General features: G+C 38.1%; 1 protein-coding gene and 1 pseudogene across 1 annotated transcript; one reads left to right on the top strand and one right to left on the bottom strand.

Annotated features, from left to right (window-relative positions):
- The first annotated feature begins 14,647 nt into the window (after positions 1-14,647).
- Positions 14,648-15,376, top strand: LOC147530687 (secreted RxLR effector protein 161 pseudogene; annotated as a pseudogene).
- A 1,062-nt stretch (positions 15,377-16,438) lies between these two features.
- Positions 16,439-18,755, bottom strand: LOC147530686 (peroxidase 12-like). Its single transcript, XM_086649526.1, has 3 exons — positions 18,356-18,755; positions 17,707-17,904; positions 16,439-17,282 (listed from the first exon to the last, which is right to left on the bottom strand). The coding sequence occupies exons 1-3, from the start codon at positions 18,605-18,607 to the stop codon at positions 16,641-16,643; spliced, it is 1,092 nt and encodes a 363-aa protein (XP_086505652.1). The 5' UTR covers positions 18,608-18,755; the 3' UTR covers positions 16,439-16,640.
- Positions 18,756-26,068: the final 7,313 nt, after the last annotated feature.

Genomic DNA, 26,068 nt, shown 5'->3' with positions numbered 1-26,068 from the left:
TTGTCCCCTTGCCTTCAACTTCCGATGTTGCGAACTTTCCGTAAATAATGGTTCAGCATTTTCTATCTTTTTATAAGATGAGAATACTACTTAATTTATCTGAAAATATGACGAGTAGCACCACTGTTTACCCACCATTCTCTTGGATTATTTACCAAGTTTACTTTAGAAATAACGGCACATAAATTAATCTCTTTAACACCATCAGAAAAGTTATCTTTCACTTTGTCTTCCGTCTTTCTCTTCTTGTAATTCTTTTTTCATGTTTTGGAGCAACAATCTTTGTCAAGATGTCCTTTCTTGTTGCAATTATAACAAGTCCATTTGAACTTCTTAGAGTTCCCGTGATATTTTTCTTTACCAGAAAATTTTCTTTTCTTTCTTAGTCCTCCTTCAACCACAATTCACTTTTGAGATTTTAGAAGACCTCTCATTCTTTTTATCGGGAAGACGACTATCTTCTTCAACTCTGAATTTTAAAATCAAGTCCTCCAAGTCCACTTCCTTGCGCATTTATGCTTCAGATAATTTTTAAAATCTTTCCAAGATGGTGGCAATTTTTCAATGATTGCTCCCACTTGAAATGACTCACTAATCACCAATTTTTCTGCCTTTAATTCTTATAAAATTAATTGGAATTCCTGCACCTGACTTATAACAGTTTTAAGGTCTGTCATCTTGAAATCCAAGAACCTTCCTATGATGAACTTTTTCACTCCGCCAGTTTCAGACTTATAGTTATTCTCTAATGGTTTCCATAATTTTTTGCCATTTTTATCGGACTATAAACGTTGTATAAAGAATCATCGAGCCCATTAAGAATATAATATTTCCAAAGGAAATCAAAATATTTCCAAGCGTTTATTGCAGTTACATTTTAATATCAGACCCATCTTCTTTGAGAGCAGGAGCTTCTTCATACAAGAGTCTAGCAATGTTGAGAGTGGTCAAATAAAATAACATCTTTTGTTGCCATCTCCTAAAGTCGACGTCAGTAAACTTCTCAGCTTTTCCCCATGAAAAACAGTCGGAGGAACCGGAAAGAGTTTTCAGTAGTTGCCATTTATCTGTCACATATACAATGGTAAAATATAATAAAGTTCTAGGATGATAACACTCAGTCTTCCTTCTCTACTAAGTTCAACCTATACTTATATAAATTCTAACTAATAAATGAAATGAAACAATCTAAATTCTCAGACATTTTAAATACGGGCTTCAGTGTTGGAACTTCTCGTATTAACGAACACTACCAAATTCTAATCTCAATTGTGTATATAATATGCCTATATAGATATATAATCTAGTCTACATATAACCCGGGTAAAGACAAAAATCAAGGTAGCAATTTAGAAAACAATAGAATATAGACAATTGGAGTAAATATGGTATACCTAGCGGTTCAAATTCCTAGCTATTAACCCAACTTTGTCCCTTCTTAATTAATAGAGAGAAAATAAAATAGACTTCAATAAGTTATCAAGTTTAATTTTCCTTTCAAAATTGAATCAAACTAGACCGTAAGTTTGTCTTACCCTTGTTTGTTATTCAGAACACTATCCCCTATTCAATTTTGTACGACACACTTGGTTGAACTCAAGAAGGAAGAAGGAGCTAACCAACTTAACTAACTTTCAAAGTTAGTAGTATTCTTATGGACACTTCCTGGCACGTGTGTTAGTCATATGTGTTGTTATTAGGTTGTTAATATGTTGGTTAGGTTTGTTAATAATTTGTTAGATGGTGTTAAACAACTAACTAATCTTGTTTCTCGCTCTAGAGTTGTATAATTGACTATATATAGTCTGAGTAGCGATTGAGAGTTTTTGTAATAAGAAATCGTGATCTTAGTGAATGAAAAAAACCTCTGAGATTTACGAAAACTTTCTTGGTACCAGAGCCAAAGATTGTTCTTGATCGAGATTGAAGATCAAATCCAAATCGAAACTAAGAGCTCATAAACAAATTGTTCTTCTGTATCAAAGAATCAGAGATTCAAGTTTGTTTCAAGATGAATACTCCACCACAGAATGCGAACCCTAACTCAGGTCAGAACTCGTACAATCCAAATCTTACAAATTTGATATCTGCTAGGTTAGATGGTTCGAATTTTCTTGTTTGGAAAGATCAAATTGAAAATACCCTAATTGGGAATGACCTTATATGTTACATAGATGGAACATATACTGAACCATCACAATTGACTGTTGTTGATGGAAGAGATGTAGTTAATCCAGCCTACCTTCAATGGGAAAAAACAGATAGTTTTGTTAAATCATGCATCAAAGCCACAATATCATAGTCTATAGCCTCAGATATATTGGGACTAAAATCTCTAGAGAAATTTGGTCCTATCTTGAAATGGTCCTATCTTGAAATGGTTTTCCTTCAAGAATTTGAAACTTAAAAATCCTCGTTGAGAAACAAAATTCAAAACATCAAGAAAGGCTCCAGTTCTGTGTCTGAATACTTGAGTAAGATCAAGACTATAGCTGATTCACTTGTGGTTGTTAATGACAAAGTGAGTGATTCTGAATTAGCAAGAACAACATTACAAGGTCTGGGAAGAGAATACTCTCAATTTATCATAGCAACACAAAATAGAGATGGGGGTCTCACTTTTGCTGAATTAAGCAGACTAATCCATCATGAACAGTGACTTAAAGAGCAAAAATCTCAAGAAGACATGAATGAATCCTATTTTGTAAAAAAATTCAAAATAGAGGAACCCAATTCAGAATAAATCAAAGATTTTCACCTCAAAATCAAAATGTTGAGCCCTCTCAAAGAAACCAAAACTTTGATTCCTATCAAAGAAATCAGTCTAAGCCAAAGCAACTTCAAGGCCAAGTAAGAAATAATTTTTTTGATTACACCACTATTCCATGTGCTATTTGTTACAAATGGGGTACTGCTAGGCAATGCAGGATGAGGTTCAAAGACTTCTCTGAATCATCTAGCAGACCCTCTCAAAGAAACTTTGCTAACCTTCATTTACAAGAAATTGAAGAAGAAGAAGAGGAAGATGATGAGGTGTTTGAAATGCAAGAAAATGAAGAGGAACAAGCACATTTTGGTGCTCAAATTGATTGTAATATGGCCACTATGGAGGAAGCAAATCTGTCATCCCCTTCAAATGTCAAGGACAAAAGATGGATTGCAGATACCGGAGCTACAAGTCATATGACCTTTGCTAAAGACATGCTCAACTGCAGTGCTCCCTATAAAGGTACAAATGGAGTTATGACAGGTGATGGAAATTGTATGAACATTTCTAGCACAGGAGAAGCCACACTCATGGCTGGTTCAAGCCTATTTCATCTTAAGAAAGTACTTCATGTACGTAATACATAGAAGAATCTTATTTCTATATCAAAATTCACAAAAGAGAACTTCTGTGGCGCGGAATTCCTTCCATGGGGTTTTGTGATGAGAGATTTGTGGACAAAGGAAGTATTGGCAGAATGGCCAATGAAAAACAACCCATACAATATTAATTTTGAAATGAATCCTTATTATAGTTCACAACAGGAAGAAGTGGAGGAAGCTCATATTGCTACAGCAACAGCTAATGTGTGGCATCACAGACTAGGTCATACATCTAAAGAGACTATCCTCACATTGGAAAAGGAAAACAAGATCAAAATATCAGAAAAGGACATGGATTTGATTTGTTCCTCATGTCAACTTGGAAAAAACCAAAAACTTCCTTTTTCAAATTCAGAAAGCTCCTCTACTGCCCCAATTCAGTTGATACATTGTGACATATGGGGTCCAGCCCTTATACTCACACCTACTGGAATCAAATATTATATCTTGTTTCTTGATGATTTTAGTAGATTCTTTTGGATATATCCAATGAAACTGAGATCAGAGAGCCTCACATGTTTCCAACATTTTAAGAGACATAATGAGAAGTTGCTCTGACACTCTATCAAGAGTTTTCAGAGTGATGGAGCACCAGAACTAAGCAAAGGAGAATTCCAGGAGTTTCTAAATTAATGTGGCATTCAATTTAGATGTTCTTGACCATATTTGATGGGTCATGAAAATGTCCCATGTGAGTCATTTAATTTAGCCAAGTTAGTTCGTTTCGAGTCTTTATTATAATAAAATGGTTGGTTTTCTTGATTAGGTGTCTTTTGCAGAGATAGGTGTGAAAATGGTTAAAAAAACGAGTAAAAGAGTTACGAAGGGTATTTTGGGTATTTTGAGTCAATGACATTTTGGTAATTGGACAAAAGTCAGTGCATGGGTTAAAAGCAGAGTCCAAGACGAGGCCGTAGGAGAAAACGGATGTAAAATCGGAGTCCGGACGAGGGAATTATGTGAAGTCAAAGTTGAAGTAAATTGAGATGGACCAGGCGGGAGATTTTGGGTTAGTTCGTACTTTCGGGATAAAGCTCGATTACGTGGCGCAATAAGGAGGTTGTCCTATCGAAGTTCCGTACTCCCGCTCAGCATGGAAGTGACCCTAAAGCAGATGATCTGGTGCAACCTGGAGCAACGTACCTTCCATAGTCCCTCAGCATGTTTTAATCTTATCCATCTGTCTCCGCGTTTTCTAGATCCAACGGTTGCTGAGCATCTGTCCATGTTGATGTTCCCGTGTTACTCGAAGTCACTTAACTTCCGTACTCCCCTCGCGCGTGGCCTAACAGAACTGTGCATCCATGATCTAACGGACGCTGCTTGCGGCCGCATCTTAGTTCAAGTGCCGCGTTATACCCTAGCTACCGAAACCCGAATTGTTGTAACCCTCTCTAAAGCCGACACCATTCTGTTTAGGGTTTTTATAAATCCGGAAATGACCCTCCTTTTCCCACTTTTTACCATTAAACCCAACTAAAAACCTGTGGGAGGCGGTTTAACATGGCTGTAGGCGGTTTGGAAATCAAGATGAGGCGGTTTGTGAAATCCAAATTGAGAATGGCGGTTTTTCAATTTGGTAAGTTTCAAATTGGTTGGTTTCTAAATTGACACTAAGTTAACCGGCTTATATTATATATAAATAGGGGTTGAATGCTTTGTGATAACCACATCAACACAAGCAACAACAACTCTTCTTTAGAGAGAGCTAAAGAGAGAGAGCAAGTGAGAGAGAAATTTTTGTTCATAGTTTAGAGCGGTGTTTAATTTCTCGGTCGTCGAAGATTTAGTATAGAAGGTTAATTCTATACGGTACCATCTTGGGACGAACTTGCGGGTTGTGTTAGTCGTCTTCATCTATCCTTCAATAAAGATTTCTTGTTCGCCCGAGGACGTAGGCTTTAAAGCCGAACCTCGTTAAATTTTGTTCGCATATTGATTTTGACTTAGCTTTTCGATTAATCTTCATAATCGGATCAATTTCTAGGATAGGTTCGATAGCTTCCGCGACTTTTAGTAATAACAATTGGTACCAGAGCCTTGTTGAGATTGAACGAAGAGAAGATGGGATCGAGAAGTGGTACGGTCAAATCAGGGAAATATGAGATAGAGAAGTTCAATGGGAAAAACGATTTTTCTTATTGGCGGATGCAGATGAAGAATCTGCTAATCTCGCAGAAATTACACAAGACGTTGACGGGAAAGAAACCAGGAGATATGTCAGATGAGGATTGAGAAGAGTTAGATCTCGAAGCACGGGCTACCATTATGTTGTGTCTTGAAAAGGACGTGGCGTTCCTAGTAGACGAAGAAACAACGGCGGCGAGTGTGTGGTTAAATCTAGAAAGCAGTTTGATGACGAAAACTTTAACGAATCGGGTCTACTTAAAATCCAAATTATTCACATGTAGAATGGAAGAGGGTTCTTCTATTCAGGAATATGTGAATAGGTTTGACAGGATTATCTCAGATTTGAAGGATATTGATGTTAAGGTTGAGGATGAGGACCAAGCCCTCATACTGTTACTTTCATTACCTAAATCCTATGAGAACCTTGTTCAAACTTTGATGCTTGTTGGTGATAGTCTAAGCATGGAAGAGACTAGAAATTCGTTATTAGCGGATGACCTTCGTAAGGTTGCTACTAACAGTATGGCGTCGGGTGGACTAGACAAGGAACAGGCACAAGGGTTGTTTGCAACGAGGGGGAGGAGTAATGAAAGAGGGAAGGGAAAGGGCAGGAAATCTAGATCCAAATCTAGAAGCTCTTTCAAGAAAACGTGCTTTAGTTGTGGTGAGCTTGGCCACTTTAAAGCGGCTTGTCCAAAGAGAAAGTTGAAGCAAAAGAACGAAGGCTACAAGGGGAAACAAGAGATGCAAGAGGCGGGATATGTGTCCGAAGACCCTGACGAATGTTTCTCGGTGACAGAGGTGTCTGAGAAGATCTCCGATACGTGGATGCTTGATTCAGAGGCGTCACACCATATGTGTCCAAATAGGGAGTGGTTTACTACCTATAGGATTATAGATGGTGGTACAGTTATACTGGGTGACGATAGTATATGTAACACTGTGGGACTCGGAACAATACGTATCAAGATGCACGATGGAGTGGTGAGAACATTGACGGACGTAAGACACATACCCGATTTGCGGAAAAATCTAATTTCCCTTGGTGTATTGGAGCGGAATGGCTGTAAGATAATTATAGAGAAATGGCTCCATAAAAGTCGTTAAGGGTTCTTTGGTGGTAATGAGAGGTACTCGTTATGGTAATTTATACAAACTTTTGGGGACAACAATTACGGGAGATGTAGCAGTAGGAATCAATGGAAGGGATCCAACGGCTAGTACGAGGCTTTGGCATATGGGCCTTGGGCATATGTCAGAAAAGGGTCTATCTTTGATGTGCGGGAAAGGCTTGTTGAAGGACATGAAGAAGCCTTGCAAGGAGTTTTGTGAGAATTGTGTGTTCGGGAAGGCACACAGGTGACGTTCTCTACAAGCAAGCACATGAGCAAAGAGGTATTAGACTACGTACATACCGATGTCTGGGGACCGGCAAAGTTACCTTCCAAGGGTGGTTCCAGGTATTTTGTTACATTCGTTGATGATCATTCGAGATTTGTCTGGCTTTATTTTCTGAAGCATAAGAATGAGGTATTCAACACATTCCTGGTGTGGAAAGCAATGGTTGAAAACAAAACTGGTCGAAAGTTGAAGACGTCAAGATCGGATAATGGGACCGAGTACACGGATGGGGCATTCAAGGAGTTTTGTAATCAGGAAGGCATTGTGAGGCACTGGACAGTAGTAAACACACCTCAACAGAATGGAGTCGCAGAGAGATTGAACCGTACACTACTTGAGAAGGCTAGATGTATGCGCTCCAATTCGGGATTAGGCGTAGAATGGTGGGCAGAATCTGTTGCTACAGCTTGTTATATTGTGAACAGGTCTCCACATTCTTCTTTAGATGGCGGCATACCTTACGAGGTGTGGTCAGGTGAACATGCAGATTAGGAGAGACTTAAGGTTTTCGGTTGTACGGCCTATTACCATGTTAAAGGTAACAAACTTGACAATAGAGCAAAGAAGGCAATTTTCTTAGGATATGCTACAAGAGTCAAGGGTTATCGGTTATGGTGTACGGAAGACAAGAAGTTTGTAATCAGCAGAGATGTGGTGTTTGATGAGTCATCTATTGTAGCTATGGCGAAAGCCACGGTGCCTAGTTGTGGTGATGTTGGGTCTACTAAAGCTCAAGTAGTGGAAGTAGAAGCCGAAGACCAACGGATTTCTAGGAATCATGATCAGGTGGAGCATCAAGATAATACTCAGGATGAGGAAATTGATGAACTCGATCATGAGGAGGTTCAAGGGGAAGGTACACAAGTTTTACAACAACAACAGCAGGATGTTTCGGTACACACTAGGCCGAAACGGTTATATAAGCCGGTACAGAGGTTAGGGTCAGACAAACCTCTTAGGCATTACGGGCAGGCAAATGTGGTTGAATATGCACTCTCGGTAGAAGACGACGAAACGGTCACCTTCAAACAAGCTATTACCGTGGCGGAAAGAGAGAGTTGGTTGGTTGCTATGCAAGAAGAGATGGAGTCTCTTCACAAGAACAAGACATGGGAGGTTGTCCCATTGCCCAAAGGTAAGTCTGTTATTGGTTGTAAATGGGTGTACAAGAAGAAAGAGGATTCTTCCGAAATCAAGGGTACAAGGTATAAGGCAAGACTAGTGGCCAAGGGTTATGCACAGAAAGAAGGGGTCGACTACAATGAGATTTTCTCCCCGGTCGTGAAACATACTTCTATTCGGGTGCTATTGAGTATTGTTGCTCACAGTAATCTTGAGCTGGAACAACTCGATGTTAAAACCGCCTTCTTGCACGGAGATTTGGAAGAAGAAATTTATATGGCTCAACCTGAGGGATACAAGGTTGAGGGAAAAGAAAATCAAGTATGTCGTTTGAGGAAGTCTCTTTACGGATTGAAACAATCCCCTCGCCAATGGTACAAACGATTTGATTTTTTCATGCTAAAGCATGGTTTTCGCAGAAGTGACTATGATTGTTGTGTATACATCAAGAAGCTTCGCGAAGGTGACTTTATTTATCTCCTTTTGTATGTGGATGACATGCTTATTGCTTCTCGAAGCATGGTGGAGATAGATAAGTTGAAATCTCAACTCAGTCAAGAGCTTGAGATGAAAGACATGGGCGCTGGAAAGAAGATACTGGGAATGGAGATTAAGAGAGAGCAGTCAAGTAAGAAACTGTACTTGAATCAGAAAGGTTACATCGAACGAGTAGTTTCTCGGTTCGGGATGCAGAACGCGAAGGCGGTGTCAACACCTTTGGCACCACACTTCAGGCTCTCGGGAAAACTTCAGGCTCTCGGGAAAACAATCTCCCACTACTACGGTGGAGAAGGATCATATGGATCGTGTACCGTATGCTAGTGCAGTTGGCAGTTTGATGTACGCTATGGTGTGTACTCTTCCGGATATTTCACAAGCGGTCAGTGTGGTTAGTAGGTTTATGGCAAACCCGGGGAAGACACATTGAGAAGCTGTGAAGTGGGTTTTGAGGTACTTGAAGGGTACTGTTGATACGGGTTTGTGCTTTGGTGGAGACACATGTCAGGTAAGCGGTTATGTTGACTCAGATTATGCTGGCGATCTAGATAGAAGACGATATACTACTGGTTATGTATTTGGGGTACATGGTGCTCCAGTTAGTTGGCGATCGATGTTACAATCTACAGTTGCGTTATCTACTACGGAGGCCGAGTATATGGCTATGGTCGAGGGTGTGAAGGAAGCATTGTGGTTGTGGGGTCTTCTGGATGATCTAGGGATTAAGCAGGAGTGCGTAGATGTATGGTGTGATAGTCAAAGTGCAATCCATTTGGCGAAGAATCAGGTTCATCATGCTCGTACTAAGCATATCGATGTCAGGTATCACTTTGTACGAGATGTCATAGAGGAAGGTGATGTTTCTCTCATGAAGGTACACACAGATGAGAATCCCGCAGACATGTTGACTAAAGTGGTGACGTGTAGCAAGTTTCAGCATTGCCTGGAATTGCTACAAATCGGCTCGTGTTAAGTTGCCCAAAAGGGCGTAATGGCGACAAGGTAAACTTTATGTGAAGGGTTGGTAGAACTACGGTAGGCTTGATCCTGTAAAAGGGTACGTAGGCAGCCATGGTCATATGGCGCAGTCGGAGGAAGTTACAAGAAGCAGATATATCTTACAAGGAGTATCCTGGTGTTCGTCCAAAATTTGAAGAGTATCAAATTGTGTACGAGGTGGAGAATTGTGGGAGGCGGTTTAACATGGTTGTAGGCGGTTTGGAAATCAAGATGAGGCGGTTTGTGAAATCCAAATTGAGAATGGAGGTTTTTCAATTTGGCAAGTTTCAAATTGGTTGGTTTCTAAATTGACACTAAGTTAACCGGCTTATATTATATATAAATATGGGTTGAATGCTTTGTAATAACCACATCAACACAAGCAACAACTCTTCTTTAGAGAGAGCTAAAAAGAGAGAGCAAGTGAGAGAAAAATTTTTGTTCATAGTTTAGAGCGGTGTTTAATTTCTCGATCGTCGAAGATTTAGTATAGAAGGTTAGTTCTATACGGTAGCATCTTGGGACGAACTTGCGGGTTGTGTTAGTCGTCTTCATCTATCCTTCAATAAAGATTTCTTGTTTGCCCGAGGACGTAGGCTTTAAAGCCGAACCTCGTTAAATTCTGTTCGCATATTGATTTTGACTTAGCTTTTCGATTAATCTTCATAATCAAATCAATTTCTAGGATAGGTTCGATAGCTTCCGCGACTTTTAGTAATAACAAAACCCAAACCATATAAATAACCATTTAAGACCAATTATTTGGGGAGACTTGAACAACCCTCCCATTCCCATTCTTTATCCATCTTTCTCTACTCCTTTTTATTTCTTTCCCGTGCCTTCTTCTTCCTCAGCTTTAGTATTAGTAGTAGTAGTAGTAGTAGTAGTAGCTAGTCTTCTTCTTACTACTCCTTCCTCTTCTTACTACTACTACTACTACTACTACTACTTCTTCTCTACCACTATTATTCTTCCATTAATAGTCTTCTCCTTCGGCTACAAGACATCAGCTACAAACTTATGCATTTTCCTTCGACTACTGCTTCGTTTGAGGGGGGATATAAGACACACTTGGTTGAACTCAAGGAGGAAGAAGGAGCTAACCAACTTAACTAACTTTCAAAGTTAGAAGAATTCTTATGGGCACTTCCTGACACGTGTGTTAGTCACATGTGTTGTTATTAGGTTGTTAATATGTTGGTTAGGTTTGTTAATAATTTGTTAGATGGTGTTAAACAACTAACTAATCTTGTTTCTCTCTCTAGAGTTGTATAATCGACTATATATAGTCTGAGTAGAGATTGAGAGTTTTTGTAATAAGAAATCGTGATCTTAATGAATGAAAAAAACCTCTGAGATTTACGAAAACTTTCATGGTTCCAGAGCCAAAGATTGTTCTTGATCAAGATTGAAGATCAGTTCCAAATCGAAACTAAGAGCTCATAAACAAATTGTTCTTCTGTATCAAAGAATCAGAGATTCAAGTTTGTTTCAAGATGAATACTCCACCACAGAATGCGAACCCTAACTCAGGTCAGAACTCATACAATCCAAATCTTACAAATTTGATATCTGCTAGGTTAGATGGTTCGAATTTTCTTGTTTGGAAAGATCAAATTGAAAATACCCTAATTGGGAATGACCTTATATGTTACATAGGTGGAACATATACCGAACCATCACAATTGACTGTTGTTGATGGAAGAGATGTAGTTAATCCAGCCTACCTTCAATGGCAGAAAACAGATAGTTTTGTTAAATCATGCATCAAAGCCACAATATCACAGTCTATAGCCTCAAATATATTGAGACTAAAATCTCTAGAGAAATTTGGTCCTATCTTGAAATTATTTTCCTTCAAGAATTTGAAACTAAAAAATCCTCATTGAGAAACAAAATTCAAAACATCAAGAAAGGCTCCAGTTCTGTGTCTGAATACTTGAGTAAGATCAAGACTATAGCTGATTCACTTGTGGTTGTTAATGACAAAGTGAGTGATTCTGAATTAGCAAGAACAGCATTACAAGGTCTGGGAAGAGAATACTCTCAATTTATTATAGCAATACAAAATAGAGATGGGGGTCACACTTTTGCTGAATTAAGAAGCAGACTAATCCATCATGAACTTAAAGAGCAAGAATCTCAAGAAGACATGAGTGAATCCTATTTTGTAAAGAAATTTCAAAACAGAGGAACCCAATTCAGAATAAATCAAAGATTTTCACCTCAAAATCAAAATGTTGAGCCCTCTCAAAGAAACCAAAACTTTGATTCCTATCAAAGAAATCAGTCTAAGCCAAAGCTACTTCAAGGCCAAGTAAGAAACAATTTTTTTGATTACACCACTATTCCATGTGCTATTTGTTTCAAATGGGGTATTGCTAGGCAATGCAGGATGAGGTTCATAGACTTCTCTGTATCATCTAGCAGACCTCTCAAAGAAACTTTGCTAACCTTCATTTACAAGAAATTGAAGAAGAAGAAGAAGAAGAAGAAGATGATGAGGTGTTTGAAATGCAAGAAAATGAAGAGGAGCAAGCACATTTTGGTGCTCAAATTGATTGTAATATGGCCACTATGGAGGAAACAAATTTGTCATCCCCTTCAAATGTCAAGGACAAAAGATGGATTGCAGATACAGGAGCTACAAGTCATATGACCTTTGCTAAAGACATGCTCAACTGCAGTGCTCCCTATAAAGGTACAAATGGAGTTATGATAGGTGATGGAAATTGTATGAACATTGCTAGCACAGGAGAAGCCACACTCATGGCTGGTTCAAGCCTATTTCATCTTAAGAAAGTACTTCATGTACGTAATATAGAGAAGAATCTTATTTCTATATCAAAATTCGCAAAAGACAACTTCTGTGGTGTGGAATTCCTTCCATGGGGTTTTGTGATAAGAGATTTGTCGACAAAGGAAGTATTGGCAGAATGGCCAATGAAAAACAACCTATACAGTATTAATTTTGAATGAATCCTTATTATAGTTCACAACAGGAAGAAGTGGAGGAAGCTCATATTGCTACAGCAACAGCTAAAGTGTGGCATCACAGACTGGGTCATACATCTAAAGAGACTATCCTCACATTGGAAAAGGAAAACAAGATCAAAATATCAGAAAAGGACATGGATTTGATTTGTTCCTCGTGTCAACTTGAGAAAAGCCAAAAACTTCCTTTTTCAAATTCAGAAAGCTCCTCTACTGCCCCACTTCAGTTGATACATTGTGATATTAGTAGATTCTTTTGGATATATCCAATGAAACTGAGATCAGAGAGCCTCACATGTTTCCAACATTTTAAGAGACATAATGAGAAGTTGCTCTCACACTCTATCAAGAGTTTTCAGAGTGATGGAGCACCAGAACTAAGCAAAGGAGAATTCGGGGAGTTTCTAAATCAATGTGGCATTTAATTTAGATGTTCTTGACCATATACCCCAGAACAAAATGGAAGAGCAGAAACAAACAATATACAAATTACTTCTGTGGGTAATACTCTATTGATCCAAGCATCTATGCCAAATCATTTCTGGTTTCATGCTTGTGCAACAACCACATACATCATCAATAGGACTCCAAGTAAGGTACTATCCTTCTTAACTCCTTATGAGGTCTTATTTCAAAAATGTCCAAATTATGATATGATCAAAATATTTAGATTCTGTGTTATCCAGATCTAGGTAACACTAAGGCTGATAAACTAAGTCCCAAGTCAGCAAAGTGTGCTTTCATTGGATATAGCCCTGCACATAAGGGTTTTAAGTGCCTAGACTTGGTCTCTCAAAAGGAGTATGTGTCCAGACATGTTATCTTTCATGAATCAATATTTCCTTTTGCATCATCAAACACAACTGCTAATTTTCCCAATTTGGTGAGCTCAAAACATGACACTTATAAAGTGTTTCCTCTACCACCACTACCATACAGTACTACTCAAAACATAGTACCAGATTATCATACCACATACTCATCTTTAGACCAAGTATTCTCAGCACCTTCTGTGTTAATTTTAGAATCTATAGAATCATCTTCTGCTCCTAATTAAGAACTTTCACAAACTACATCTCCACAGTCTTCAACTGAGTGTTTTCCCACACAAGATATACTCTCAGCTCAAAATGTTCATTCCATGCAAACTCGTCTCAAAAGTGGGATAAGTAAACCCAAAACTATACCTGATCATGTAGTTCACCTTACTATTCCTCATCCGATACCCATTGCTTATGTTGTGTCATTAAACTCTGAGATTGAACCTAAAAACTATAAAGAAGCCAGTAAGTATGGACATTGGCAATCAGCTACGAATGGTAAATATCAGGCACTTATGAAAAACAACACTTGGTCTCACTCCCAAGCTACCACATACGAATATACTTGGGTGTAGATGGGTCCTTAAGATCAAATATAAATATGATGGCAGTCCGGAGAGATACAAGGCCAGACTAGTAGCTCAAGGCTATAATCAGCAGGAAGGGATAGACTATTTGGAGACCTTTAGCCCAGTGGTCAAAATGCAAACAGTAAGGATACTGCTGACCATGGCAATTTCAAAAGGACGGCCAATATATCAGTTGGATGTATCTAATGCATTCCTTCGTGGGGATCTCTCAGAGAATGTATATATGAAGCAGCCACCTGGGTTTGAAGATGACAAGAAGCTTGGTTTTGTATGTCATGTTTACAAAGCACTCTATGGGCTCAAAGAAGCTCCTAGAGCTTGGTTCCATAAGATAGCTGTCTACCTATCATCTTGGGGATTTATTCAGAATGACTCAGACCATTCTATGTATGTTTTCAGCTCTTCTCAACATATGTTGATCTTTCTCCTTTATGTGGATGACATAATCCTCATTGGCACCTCTCTAACTCTAATAGACAAATTGGTTGGTGATCTCACCAAGGCCTTTGCAATGAAGAAGTTGGGAGATCTTCATTATTTTTTGGGAATTGAGGTTCAGAGGCTTCCTACTCATCTCCAGTTATCACAGACTAGGTATCTACTTGAACTCCTCCAAAATCAGATTTGATAGATTGTAAACCAAGTTTGATTCCAGTCTCATGTGGAAAAAGGATATCCAAGTTGGATGGTGATTTCATAGATAATCCCCTATTTTATAGAAGTATGGTGGGTGGCTTACAATATGCCACAATGACTCGGCCAGATTTCACTTTTAGTGTCAACTACTTGTCCCAATTCATGCAAGAACCAAGGTCCAGTCACTTGATTCTGCTTAAAAAGGTTTTGAGATATCTTAAAGGAACAATTGGTGTTGGTATTATGATTCAAGCAGGAGATCTTTCTAGTTTATCTGGCTATTCAGATTCAGATTGGGCGGGATGCCCAGATACTAGGAGATCCACAAGTGGATATTGCATATTTCTTGGTTCTACACTTGTGTCTTGGTCATCTAAGAAGCAAACCACAGTCTCCAGGTCTTCCACTGAGGCTGAATATAGGGCTCTCTCCCTAGCTACTTCAGAACTCCTATGGATATCTTATTTGCTTAATGAATTGCTTCAGCCAATTCCATTTCTAGTAGACTTGTTTTGTGACAACATGGTAGCAAAATTTCTGCCTTATAATCCTGTGTTTCGTGCCAGGAAAAAACACATTGAAATTGATTTTCATTTCATTCGTGATTTGGTGAAGAATGGTACTTTGAACATTAAATTTGTTGCATCAGATGCAAACTTGGCAGACATCTTCCCCAAAGGATTAGTATGTGCTCATTTTCAAGACATCAGCTACAAACTTATGCATTTTCCTTCGGCTACTGCTTCGTTTGAGGGAGGATGTAAGACACACTTGGTTGAACTCAATGAGGAAGAAGGAGCTAACCAACTTAACTAACTTTCAAAGTTAGAAGAATTATTATGGGCACTTCCTGGCACGTATGTTAGTCACATGTGTTGTTATTAGGTTGTTAATCTGTTGGTTAGGTTTGTTAATAATTTGTTAGATGGTTAGTTAAACAACTAACTAATATTGTTTCTCTCTCCAGAGTTGTATAATCGACTATATATAGTCTGAGTAGAGATTGAGAGTTTTTGTAATAAGAAATCGTGATCTTAGTGGATGAGTAAAACCTCTCTGAGATTCACGAAAACTTTCAAATTTGACTAGGTATGTTGCCTATGTTGTGAATAAGAAAGTTAAAAAACTCATGCATGATGCATTAGTGTAATCAAGAATAATAACAGTAAGTCGATTAGTTTGTTTACTAATTCGTCAAACGAAACTTCTAGCAAGATTAACGTCTTAAGATTGTTGGACAAAATTTTGTATTCGTCCTTCACCAATACACAATTCGATGGTAATTTCGTTCTTCACTGGATACACAATTCGATGGTTATTTGGTTTGTCAAATTATATAGACGGATTAATAATAATATGACCGAGTCGAGTATTGGATACTCTCTCCTTAAGACGTTACTCGTCCCTCAATGGTGCTAAACCATGTCATTACACGAATCATCTCCGGGGATGAAACAGTCTTACCTTCTTAAAGAGCAACACTTCGATCTTCAAGAAACTTCGAATAAAATATGTAGAGAACTCTCTTGATCACTTAGACTTCTAATGCAAACTTTAAACTCATGAAAACTAATTGATTTTTCTATATTGATACAATGAAATCTGAAATATATTTATAGAGACGACGGTGACTATATGGAGAAACATAATCCTAGAGATGTGTCTCTCCTAATTTTAATTCAACCAAGGCAATGGTTCATTATTTCCAACACCCACATCATCAATATTAATGTGGAATATAAACCTCAAAATCTTATAATCCTTCGTCTAATCATTAGTATCAACTGTAGTGTCGCAAGAATATGGTTCCGTTCGGTAAATTTGAGTATCTAACCATGATATTTCAGGAACTAAAAGGAAAAAAAAAACGAGGCAATAGATGACAACCTTCATTTTTTTTTATTCATGAAAGAAGAAGATAAGACATACAAATTCACCAAATAGCTCTCTTTTACACGGTAATAACCTCAACATGCATTAACTGAAGCTGCATTTTCTCACCTTTCCTACTCTTGATAATCGTCCTTGCACCATAGATGACCATGATATATATATAGGATTCTGTCCCAAGGTTAGTTTTTCAAAAAGCGGCAGCGTGTGCTTCGGTTTGTTCTTGGTCGACAACAACAGATGATAAGAAGGTAGTAGAGGTGTTAGCCGGAGCTGGGTTACGGGCGGAACAGTTTACCCTAATCTCCCCTTGGGTACCAGTCAACACACCCAACTGTGTCAACTTAATCATGGCCGAAGCAAATTTCTCGAAAAACAAAGTCTGGTTCTCAGCATAGGTGGTGACAATTGACCTGGTCCTATTATCAATAAACAAATCTTGATCTGAAGTAAAGAGACCTTGTCTGTTGACGAGATCGACGTAGTATTGGTTGTCAAAGATGTTGGGAGTTCGGACGTCGTTAGGAGCAGTGTTGGTGGAGTTGGAGGTTGGGCACGTGATTTTGAGGTTGGTTGCTAAGGTTGGGTCCATGGTTGGGTCTTGATTTGGGGTTAGTCGATCTATGAAGGAGGGACAATGGGCACGGCCTATGGTGTGAGCACCAGAGAGTGTGACGAGATCATCGGCGTCGAAATTCTTGGCTGACATACCGTCGAGAAGGAAGGTGACATTAGCAAAGGGAGGGAAGAGGTTGTTTAGTGTGTCATCAAGAGTAGCAAATGTTGTTCCATCACGCCTACCCAGAGGGACTTTGTAATCAGGTCCTCCAGACTGCAAGCGAACATAAATTAATTAGTTTATGATGTGATTTGGGTAATTTTTTAATGGAGAGATTGCCAGCTTTGGTTTTTTAATTTTTTATACTTTTCCTTTGAGATCAATGGAATTTTCACTCTCCACCATTGAAAGCTTTTCATGGACTGAAGGGCTAGGAAAGCTTAGTCATGATAACATATTATACATCTTTTTCGTTCAACCTATCCATTGGGAAGACATAATTTATCTATATAAAGGGAAATGTTTCTTTATCCGGATAATTTTATTCAAGAATTAACCTATGTAGCATCGTTCTGGCTGAACACTTTTATCAACTACTTCTTGAAAATCTCAATGATTATGTTTTATCATCCTGTATGTGAGACCGAGAATGAAATTATGGGTGATGCAGAATGAAAAAGAATACTAGTATATATACCAGGAAAACGGCATCACGAGTAGCAATAGCAGTGATGTCTGAACAAGAGACGATAGGAGAGCCACAAGCATTTTGTGCAAGATCACGGAGACTGTTTATGATGGTGAATACTTCTGGCTTGAGAGTAAGATTTGGGATGGCTGACTTCTCACTTGGTCCACTAGTTGATCCATCTAGCAAAACTGACCCATCACAACCCTGCACATGTATGTATATATGATCAAATTACATTATAGGGAAACAATTGCGATAAAACCACCAAAAGGTGAGACAGACTTTGGGAAGAAAATGATATCAACCACCAGGATATTCTCGGGGTCTAATACACGAAACTAAAGAGAGTTGACAATCAAATCCTGGCCGTTTCTTTCATTTTTTGCCTAGAGTCTGTTTTGACTTTCGGGACCCAAATCGTTATCCATAGAGAAACCTTGACGTTTGTGAGTAATGATAGAGAATTAGAAAACTAGGCAGACTCTGGGTAGAAATCTAATGTGGCTTGCCGTGATTTTTTTGTTCTCTGTCATTTTTCGACCTTTATTCTCCATGGTTGGGCTGGTGGCTTGGCGTGAAACCAGTCAGCCGCAATCCTTCTCTCACCTCTCATAAGTCATTGTCTGAAATTAAGGGAAGAGGGTGGATGGAGTACCTGAACCATACAGTCATGGAACTGGAGACGAAGAATGCCAGCAGCAAGGGAGGTATCACTGTTGAAAACAGTCCTTAGCCGATCCCTAATTACGGTTTCTAAATTTGGACAGCTTGTGTTGTAGAATGTGAATGACAGCCCTGGTACTAGAGCTGGTGTTGCCTGTCCCTCTGTTTTCCCAATTAAAACACTGTATGAACATATCAATACTAAAACCCACACAGGCATACCCAAACGCAAAGAAGAACCCATTTTAGAGAGAGAGAGAGAGAAAGAGCTTCCTTCCTATAGCTAGATTGCTCTGTATTAGTCTTAGATTAAGTGATGATGAAACTGATGAACAAGTAACCTCTCTATTTATAAGCAAAGATATAGGAGATAGGGTAATTAGATAATCCATTTTTAATTCATCAAATGGGTGGGACTAAAATATTACACTTAGCCATCTCTTTTCTTTTTATTCTTTATTGAACTAAAGCTGCCATTAATTGAATCTGGTTTAAAGATAGCCAACTCCAAAAATCAAAGACCAAACGAGCGGATAATTACCATGTTAGAAAATGCTAAGTGTACTGAGGATTTTTGATTAATTTGTGACATAATGACTCACTCAGATAAAAAAACGGGTCAAGTGGAAAACGGCCTGAAAATCCAAAACCCGACCCTAACCGACCGGTCTGAGAGGACCCGACGCCCGAGAAAGACCCGGCTCCAGCGTACCCGGCCCGAAATACCAGTCGGGTGTGGGCTGGACACGAGTAAGGTCTCTTACCCGAGCCCCGGCCCATTAGATCCGCCCGATATTCAACCGCTTCTTGCCCGCCCGATGATTCATCCGAACCTCCCACCCGTAGTAAGACTCGACCCGACCGCCCGTATTGTATTACCCGACCGCCCGTTAGATAATACGATCCAACGGCTAGGCATCACTAGGGGTGGGAATCGGACGGGTTCGGACGGGCTCGGGCAATACATAGCCGGACTCGGGCGGATCGGGCAAGAGCAAGCCTTGCCCGCGTGGAGTTGGCGGGCGGATCGGGCCGGACAGAACTCTCCCTAACAGAGCCCGTAGCCCGGCTGCCCGAGCGGGTTCCAACGGGCTCGGGTAATTTGATGAGTTAAAATGTATTTAAAAAAAACATTTTTTTTCATATAAAAACAAATAATTACTTAAATAACATTTTGGGTTATTTCCCTGATGGCCCCCTACTTTACGAGAAATACCCATATGGCCCCCTATTTCCGTTAACTTTAACTTTCCGTCACTCTCTCTCCTCTATCTCTTTTTCTCTCTCTGCCATGTCACGCCACATCATCTGTTCTCACGAACTCCGGCGAAGGGTTCCTTCGCCGGAGTTCTTAGAGAGAGAGAGAGGAGAGAAAGAAAAAAAAAATTTATTTTAGTTTGAAGGTCGCCAGCCGGAAATTTGGTCGGCCGGCGACCTTGCCGGAGAAGGTGATGAAGTGGCGTAACAGATGATGTGGCGTGACATGGCAGAGAGAGAAAAAGAGATGGAGGAGAGAGAGTGACGGAAAGTTAAAGTTAACGGAAATAGGGGGCCATATGGGTATTTTTCGTAAAGTAGGGGGCCAGGCGGGAAGCTGGTCACAAAGTAGGGGGCCATTAGGGAAATAACCCTAACATTTTATATACTATGATTTTTTTTTTTCAACAAAATTAACATCTGTTAAGGAAAGAATTAAAAAAATTACTATATCATCATCCATCTTACATTCTTACATCATGATTACACCTCATCAGATCAGATAAAATTTTCATTAATATTTCTGAAACAGATCACGAATCTGTTTGATCAGACAGATCGATGGTTGGTTTCGATCTGTCTGATCAAACAGATCTGACTCATAAATGAGTTCAGATCTGTTTCAGAAACTAACAATCAACCACAAAAATGAAAACATAATACTACATAACTGTTTTTTATTGTTTCTGAAACAGATCTATTTCTTTATCTATTTCACAAAATACAAATCATATACAAAATAAAAACAAAATAAAACAGCAGCAACAATTAAAGTGTACAATCAAAATATAACAAAACTCCTAGTTGATTTCGAACTGTGAAGGCTTAACCTGTACAGTTATACGAACATGATCGATTTTTTGTTGCTTCATGGATGATTTTTGGTTGCTTCATGGTTGATTTTTGGTCTTAAGGATTTAGGGTTAGTTCATGGTTGATTCTAGGTTGTTGTTTGAGTTAGAGAGAAAGAGGCGGAGAGAGAGAGAGAGAGAGCCGGAGAGAGAGGAGAACAGAGATGAGAGGGAAACAGAGAGAAAGGAGGGAGAGAGAGTCGGAGAGAGAAGTGGTGAAGGATGAGAGGGAGGTGGTAAAGATGAGAGGGAGGCAGAGAGACAGGAGGGAGAGGATTTAGGTTTAGACTTTAGGATTATGGTTTCTTTTGTGGGATGTGGACACTTATATAAGAGATAAAAAAAGGCACTAGTGGTTTAGATCCAAGTACCCAACGGGCTCGGGCAATATCGGGCTCGGGTTATCGGGCGGGTTTATCGGGCCGGGACTCGGATTTGAGTCCCTGTCCGTGTCCAGCCCTATACGCCCGAGCCATCGGGCCGGGTAAGCCCGGCTCGGGTAGCACACGGGCAGCGGGTCCAAACGGTCCGGGCGGATCGGGCCGGATCCCGGGTTCCCGGACCGTTTTCCCACCCCTAGGCATCACCATTGGATCATAAATATCTTCTCTATAAATAGGGTTTAAAACCCTTATTGCATTCTTTACAAACCTTAGAAGACAGACCTCGCGGCCTCACCCGTCCTCCAACGTCTTCCACCGACCCCCGTCATCCACCCAAGCCGAAACCCATCTTTCACTGTCCTCCATTACTCCTACCTCCTTGAGTGCAACAATGGTTAGTAATACCTCACAACAATCTCTAATATAAATTATAGACTCTTTAATATGTTATTTCTGTGTTTTTCAAAATGATTCAAAATGATCCTGAAGATTATATTCGGTTGATATACCGATGATATGAGGTGTTTTGATGCTTTAGAATATAACTTTAGGTGATTATCTCTAAATCTCTAATAGACTAAGACTTTGTTATTTCTGTTTTTTTCAACATGATTCTAAAGATGTATATTCGGCTGATACACCGATGATATGAGATGTTTTGATGCTTTAGAATATCACTTTAGGTGATTATTACTGTTCTTAAATTAAAGAATATTTGATTTTATGATTCATGAATTTATTGATTTTCCTGACAAGTAGTAATATTAGGAAAGTGTTTTTTTTCGTTACAAAAGATGAATAAACATCTCTGAAACAGATCCACTTTTTGATCTGTTTCAGAGATGTAACAAAATAAGGTTTTATTTTTTTATAAAAGATGAATAAACATCTTTGAAACAGATTAAAAAGTCTGTTTCAGAGATGTTACGAAATTAGGTTTTTTTTTAATAAAAGATGAATAAAACATTTCTGAAACAGATCTAATTTTTTATCTATAGATCTGTTTCAAAGATGTAACGATATTAGGTTTTTTTTATAAATGATGATTAACATGTCTGTGAAACAGATCTACTTTTTGATCTGTTTCAGAGATGTATTGAAATAAAAGTGTTTTTTTGTTAAAAAATGATTTAAACATGTAATGAAATTAGAATTGTTTTTTTTTATAAAAGATGATGAACATCTCTGAGACAGATCTATTTGATGATTTGTTTCAAATATGTGTAATATTATTATTTGATTTTTTATTTTATTTTATGAGATATAAGATGGTCTAAAAAATGTTCAGTTATTTCAGAAGATGGTTCAAGAAATTTAGAACATACTTGATGTCATTTTTGTTTTCTTTTTTGATAAAAGATGATGAACAAATCTGAGACAGATCTATTTGATGATTTGTTTCAGAATGTTTAATATTATTGTTTGATTTTTTTTGTTTTATGAGATATAAGATGGTTCAAGAAATGTTCAGTTATTTCAAGAGATGGTTCGAGAAATTTAGAACATACTTGATGTCATTTTTGTTTGCTTTTTTGATGTGGACATTGTTAAAGGATGTATGATGATGATCATAGTTCATATAATAAACGAAAGTTGTAGTCTTGTAGATTCGTCTCTGAAACAGATTGATGTACTTTTTTTTTCATGTTGATAGTGTATATGGTAATGGTATTATGGTGTATGATGATAAATCATGTAGATGAATAGATCCATCTCTGAAACAGACCATAAAGTTGTCATCTATTTCAGAAATGTGACCTTCTTTTTTGATGATATTATTATATATGATAAATGGTGATTATATCAAAAATGTGAAACATCTCTGAAACAGATTTTGATCAAACAGATCATGTCTGTTTCAGATATGGAATTACATATGATGTAATTTTTTTGACTCTATGGACATGATACATGAACTTCAAACGATCTATATGAACATAAATTTGTGGCTGATGATGATATATTCGACTCTTGACATGAACCTGCCTGCATTAGATTGACATTTCTTCTGTGGTTGTGGTTTATACCTAGGTTGATCCAACAAACATTCCAATTGAACAAGGTGTTTCTGCTCCTGTTGGATCTTCAGCAGTAGAAGTGGGAGGGCCATAAGGAGTCTAAGAACGATCGGAAATCCGAGGTTTGGATAAATTACCCATTTGTCGATGTTCCTGATACTAAAAATTCGAATATTAAAATTTAATGGCCAAGTGTATATTTTGTGGTGTCATGAGAGATGCCAATTCGAAAAATGGCACCACCCATTTTAAGAGGCACACAACAATTTGTGCAAAGGAGTTAAAGATTGATCTCTTTCAGTCTAAGTTGACTCAAAACAAAAGATTGGAAATTTGTCTTCATTTCAATTTAGCCAAGCAAGAGCAAGAAAGAACACGATTAAACATATAATTCTCCGTGAATTGCCTTTGCAATTTGTAGGGGATCTATTCTTTGAACATTACATAAATGACTCGTTTCACCCTTGTTTTAAGTCGTTCTCAAGAGTTACGGCAAGAAATGATATTTTAAAATATTTCAAAGGGGAGAAAGATGCTTTGAGAGATTCTCTTTTCAGTGCTCCTGGTGGAATATCTCTCACTTCTGACATTTGGTCTTCAAATAAAAAATTGAGTTATCTGTCCATTACGGCTCATTTCATAGATCAAAATTGGTGTGTCCAAAAGAGAATAATCTCTTACATCCTCTTAGACAAGTCGCACACTGGTGAACATATTGCAAGTGTCTTGCATGATAAATTTACAAATGATTAGATGATTTCTGGAAAAATCTTCTCCCTTTCAATGGATAATGCAAGTGCAAATACTGTTTTCGTATCTCGATTGATTCACTTGATGCCTCATTTGCCCTTGAGGGGTGAACTATTTCATGTTAGATGTTGTTGTCATATCTTAAATCTTGTGGTTCAAGATGGTTTAAAGTACCCCAGTTCAAGGAAATGCTTACTCGGGTAAAGGGTAGCTTGGAATATATTGCTTCGTCTGAGACTCGAAATGCCCAATTTCGAGCCCATTGCGAGTCGAAAGGATTTGCGTCTAGGAAATTGCAGTTAAATGTGAAACATAGGTCGAATTCGACATATCTTATGTTGAAAAATGCATTACCATATCAAAGGGTGATAAATTCTTTTTTGTCCGATTGGTCTCCACCTTTTGTTGTATCCGAGTTCGATTGGTTGCACGCTGATATTCTATGTAAATTTTTGAAGCCTTTCTACGATGCAACTACTTTCTTTTTCGGGGTTGAATATGTTACTTCAAATTCAGTTCTTGAGTATTTGGTTGGTATTGGAATGGTTTTCATGATAACCGGAGTAATCCACTGTCTTCCGAAATTATTTTGTCAATAGAATCGAAATTTATTAAGTATTGGGGATCAGAGACTCTGGTTTTATTTGGTGTTGCATGTATTCTTGATCCTCGGATTAAGATGAAAGTTGATATGGTTTTATCTGAGCTTGAGAACTGTTTTCAAAGTTCGACTTATGCTATTAAATGTTTTTTATCTCAGTTTGCCACAATGGTTAGTAAACTTCGTGAATTGTCGCGGAGTATACAACCACTTTGAATATTTCACGACCGCAAACTTTTTCTACAGTTGGTTCCTCCGAGACTTCCGAATCTTCGAACCGAGGTGCATTTTGGAGAAATATAAAGCGGGCTCGAAAAGATCCTTTGGCTACTAATTCTGAAGAGATTTCTCGATATGATTCCGAGCCCAATCCTTTGGTAGATGATCTTGAAAAGTTCGACGTTTTTTGTTGGTGGAGTTAAAATGAGAAAAGATACCCGGTTTTATCTCGAATCGCCCGTTGTTCCGGTTTCTTCTGTTGCTTCCGAGTCTTCCTTCTCTTTGGGAAAGAGACCTTTGGGTGATTATAGAAGCAGTCGAACTTCAGAAATGTTGGAGTGTTGTGTTTGTCTGAAAGATTGGTGGAAACACCAACTTAATGTTAGTATGATGCAATTTGACCCTTTGAACGACGGATTTCCAGCGTCGGTTCCAAAGAATCCATCGTGTTACGTTCAATTTCTGTAATTTTTTGTGAAAAAATCTCTAACTTTTGATGTAACTTTTGCATAGAGATTTTATTATTAATATTATGAATGAAAATCAGTTTAACTTATTTTAGTTAAGTTTATTATTTTATTTTATTTTAATTATTTTTTATTCAAAAAGCCCGCGGTCTGATCCGTCCGAGCCTGATTGGGCTCTCGGGCAAAATCGGGCTGCAGGCTCGACGAGATTCATGTTTGCCCGATCCGAAGTGCCCGATATCTTGATCGGGTAGCTTACTCTTGAGCCTGAACCCGCCCGAGCCCGAAAATCAAGAGCCCGAACTCGCCCGTTTCCCACCCCTAGTACTTACCTTCAAATTTTGACTTTTTTGTCTCTTAGTGAAAGTGAGTCATCAAATAATAAATTAAATCAAAATTTTTTGTGCATATAATACTCCCATTATATATTTAGGTCGACGTTTACCAAAAATTATGACCGTTCCTGACAAATTCCAGTTGGATATCGGCCCACAATCTTGCGCCGGCCCTAATTTTTGTAAGTTATAATATAGTATAAAATTTTCACTTATTATTTAGGTACAAAGGGAGAAAAACTAATTTTTCTTGGTGTTACCAAGTGTTTGGATTCCATTTAAACCAGAGATGTTGATCTTAAAAAATGAATTTATGCTCAAATAATTAGTATTTTGTTTACATTATAGTATTACTTCTATATGAACAATTATTTTTGTTGGAGTTTCCTTTTCTCATTCATATGAATTTATAAGTAAAACATAATAAATTAAGATAAACAGTTTATTAAAAATAAATCTGAATTAAAATTAATAAATACATTGAAAATGGTCATACAGACAATTTTGCACATTTAAACTTGTAGTAGAATGTAAATATGATTGATTAGTATGCAGAGCAATTATGTTGGGGAGATAAAATGATCCTAAAAAAATGAAAAATACTCTAGAATAATCAGAGTACAAAAACAAAAGACGGGAAGCAAGGATGAAAATTTGAAATAAAAGAACAAAGAAGTTTGAAATAAAAAGTAGGTGTGGTGACTGGTGGATATATAATATGTTTTTTCGTGCTAACTACTTTGTTATTATTAGATGTTTACATCGTGTTTTTGTCACTAATTGTTATTATTAATTAAACATTATTGTAAAAGTGTTTCAAGTTG

Source organism: Eschscholzia californica, unplaced genomic scaffold (assembly GCF_041429995.1).
Source record: "Eschscholzia californica isolate CP2 unplaced genomic scaffold, dmEscCali1.0.p SCAF_6, whole genome shotgun sequence".
Classification (NCBI taxonomy): domain Eukaryota; kingdom Viridiplantae; phylum Streptophyta; class Magnoliopsida; order Ranunculales; family Papaveraceae; genus Eschscholzia; species Eschscholzia californica.
Note: the sequence above shows the minus strand (reverse complement) of the source record. Positions and strands in the feature narration are given on the sequence as shown.

What these genes read in the sequence shown, in the direction of transcription:
- LOC147530686 (XM_086649526.1), bottom strand. Translation starts at nt 18,607, where the DNA reads ATGGGTTCTTCTTTGCGTTTGGGTATGCCTGTGTGGGTTTTAGTATTG. An exon ending in TCCATGACTGTATGGTTCAG is followed by an intron (nt 17,905 to 18,355) that starts GTACTCCATCCA and finishes ATACATGTGCAG; the next exon opens with GGTTGTGATGGGTCAGTTTT. An exon ending in CTCGTGATGCCGTTTTCCTG is followed by an intron (nt 17,283 to 17,706) that starts GTATATATACTA and finishes GTTCGCTTGCAG; the next exon opens with TCTGGAGGACCTGATTACAA.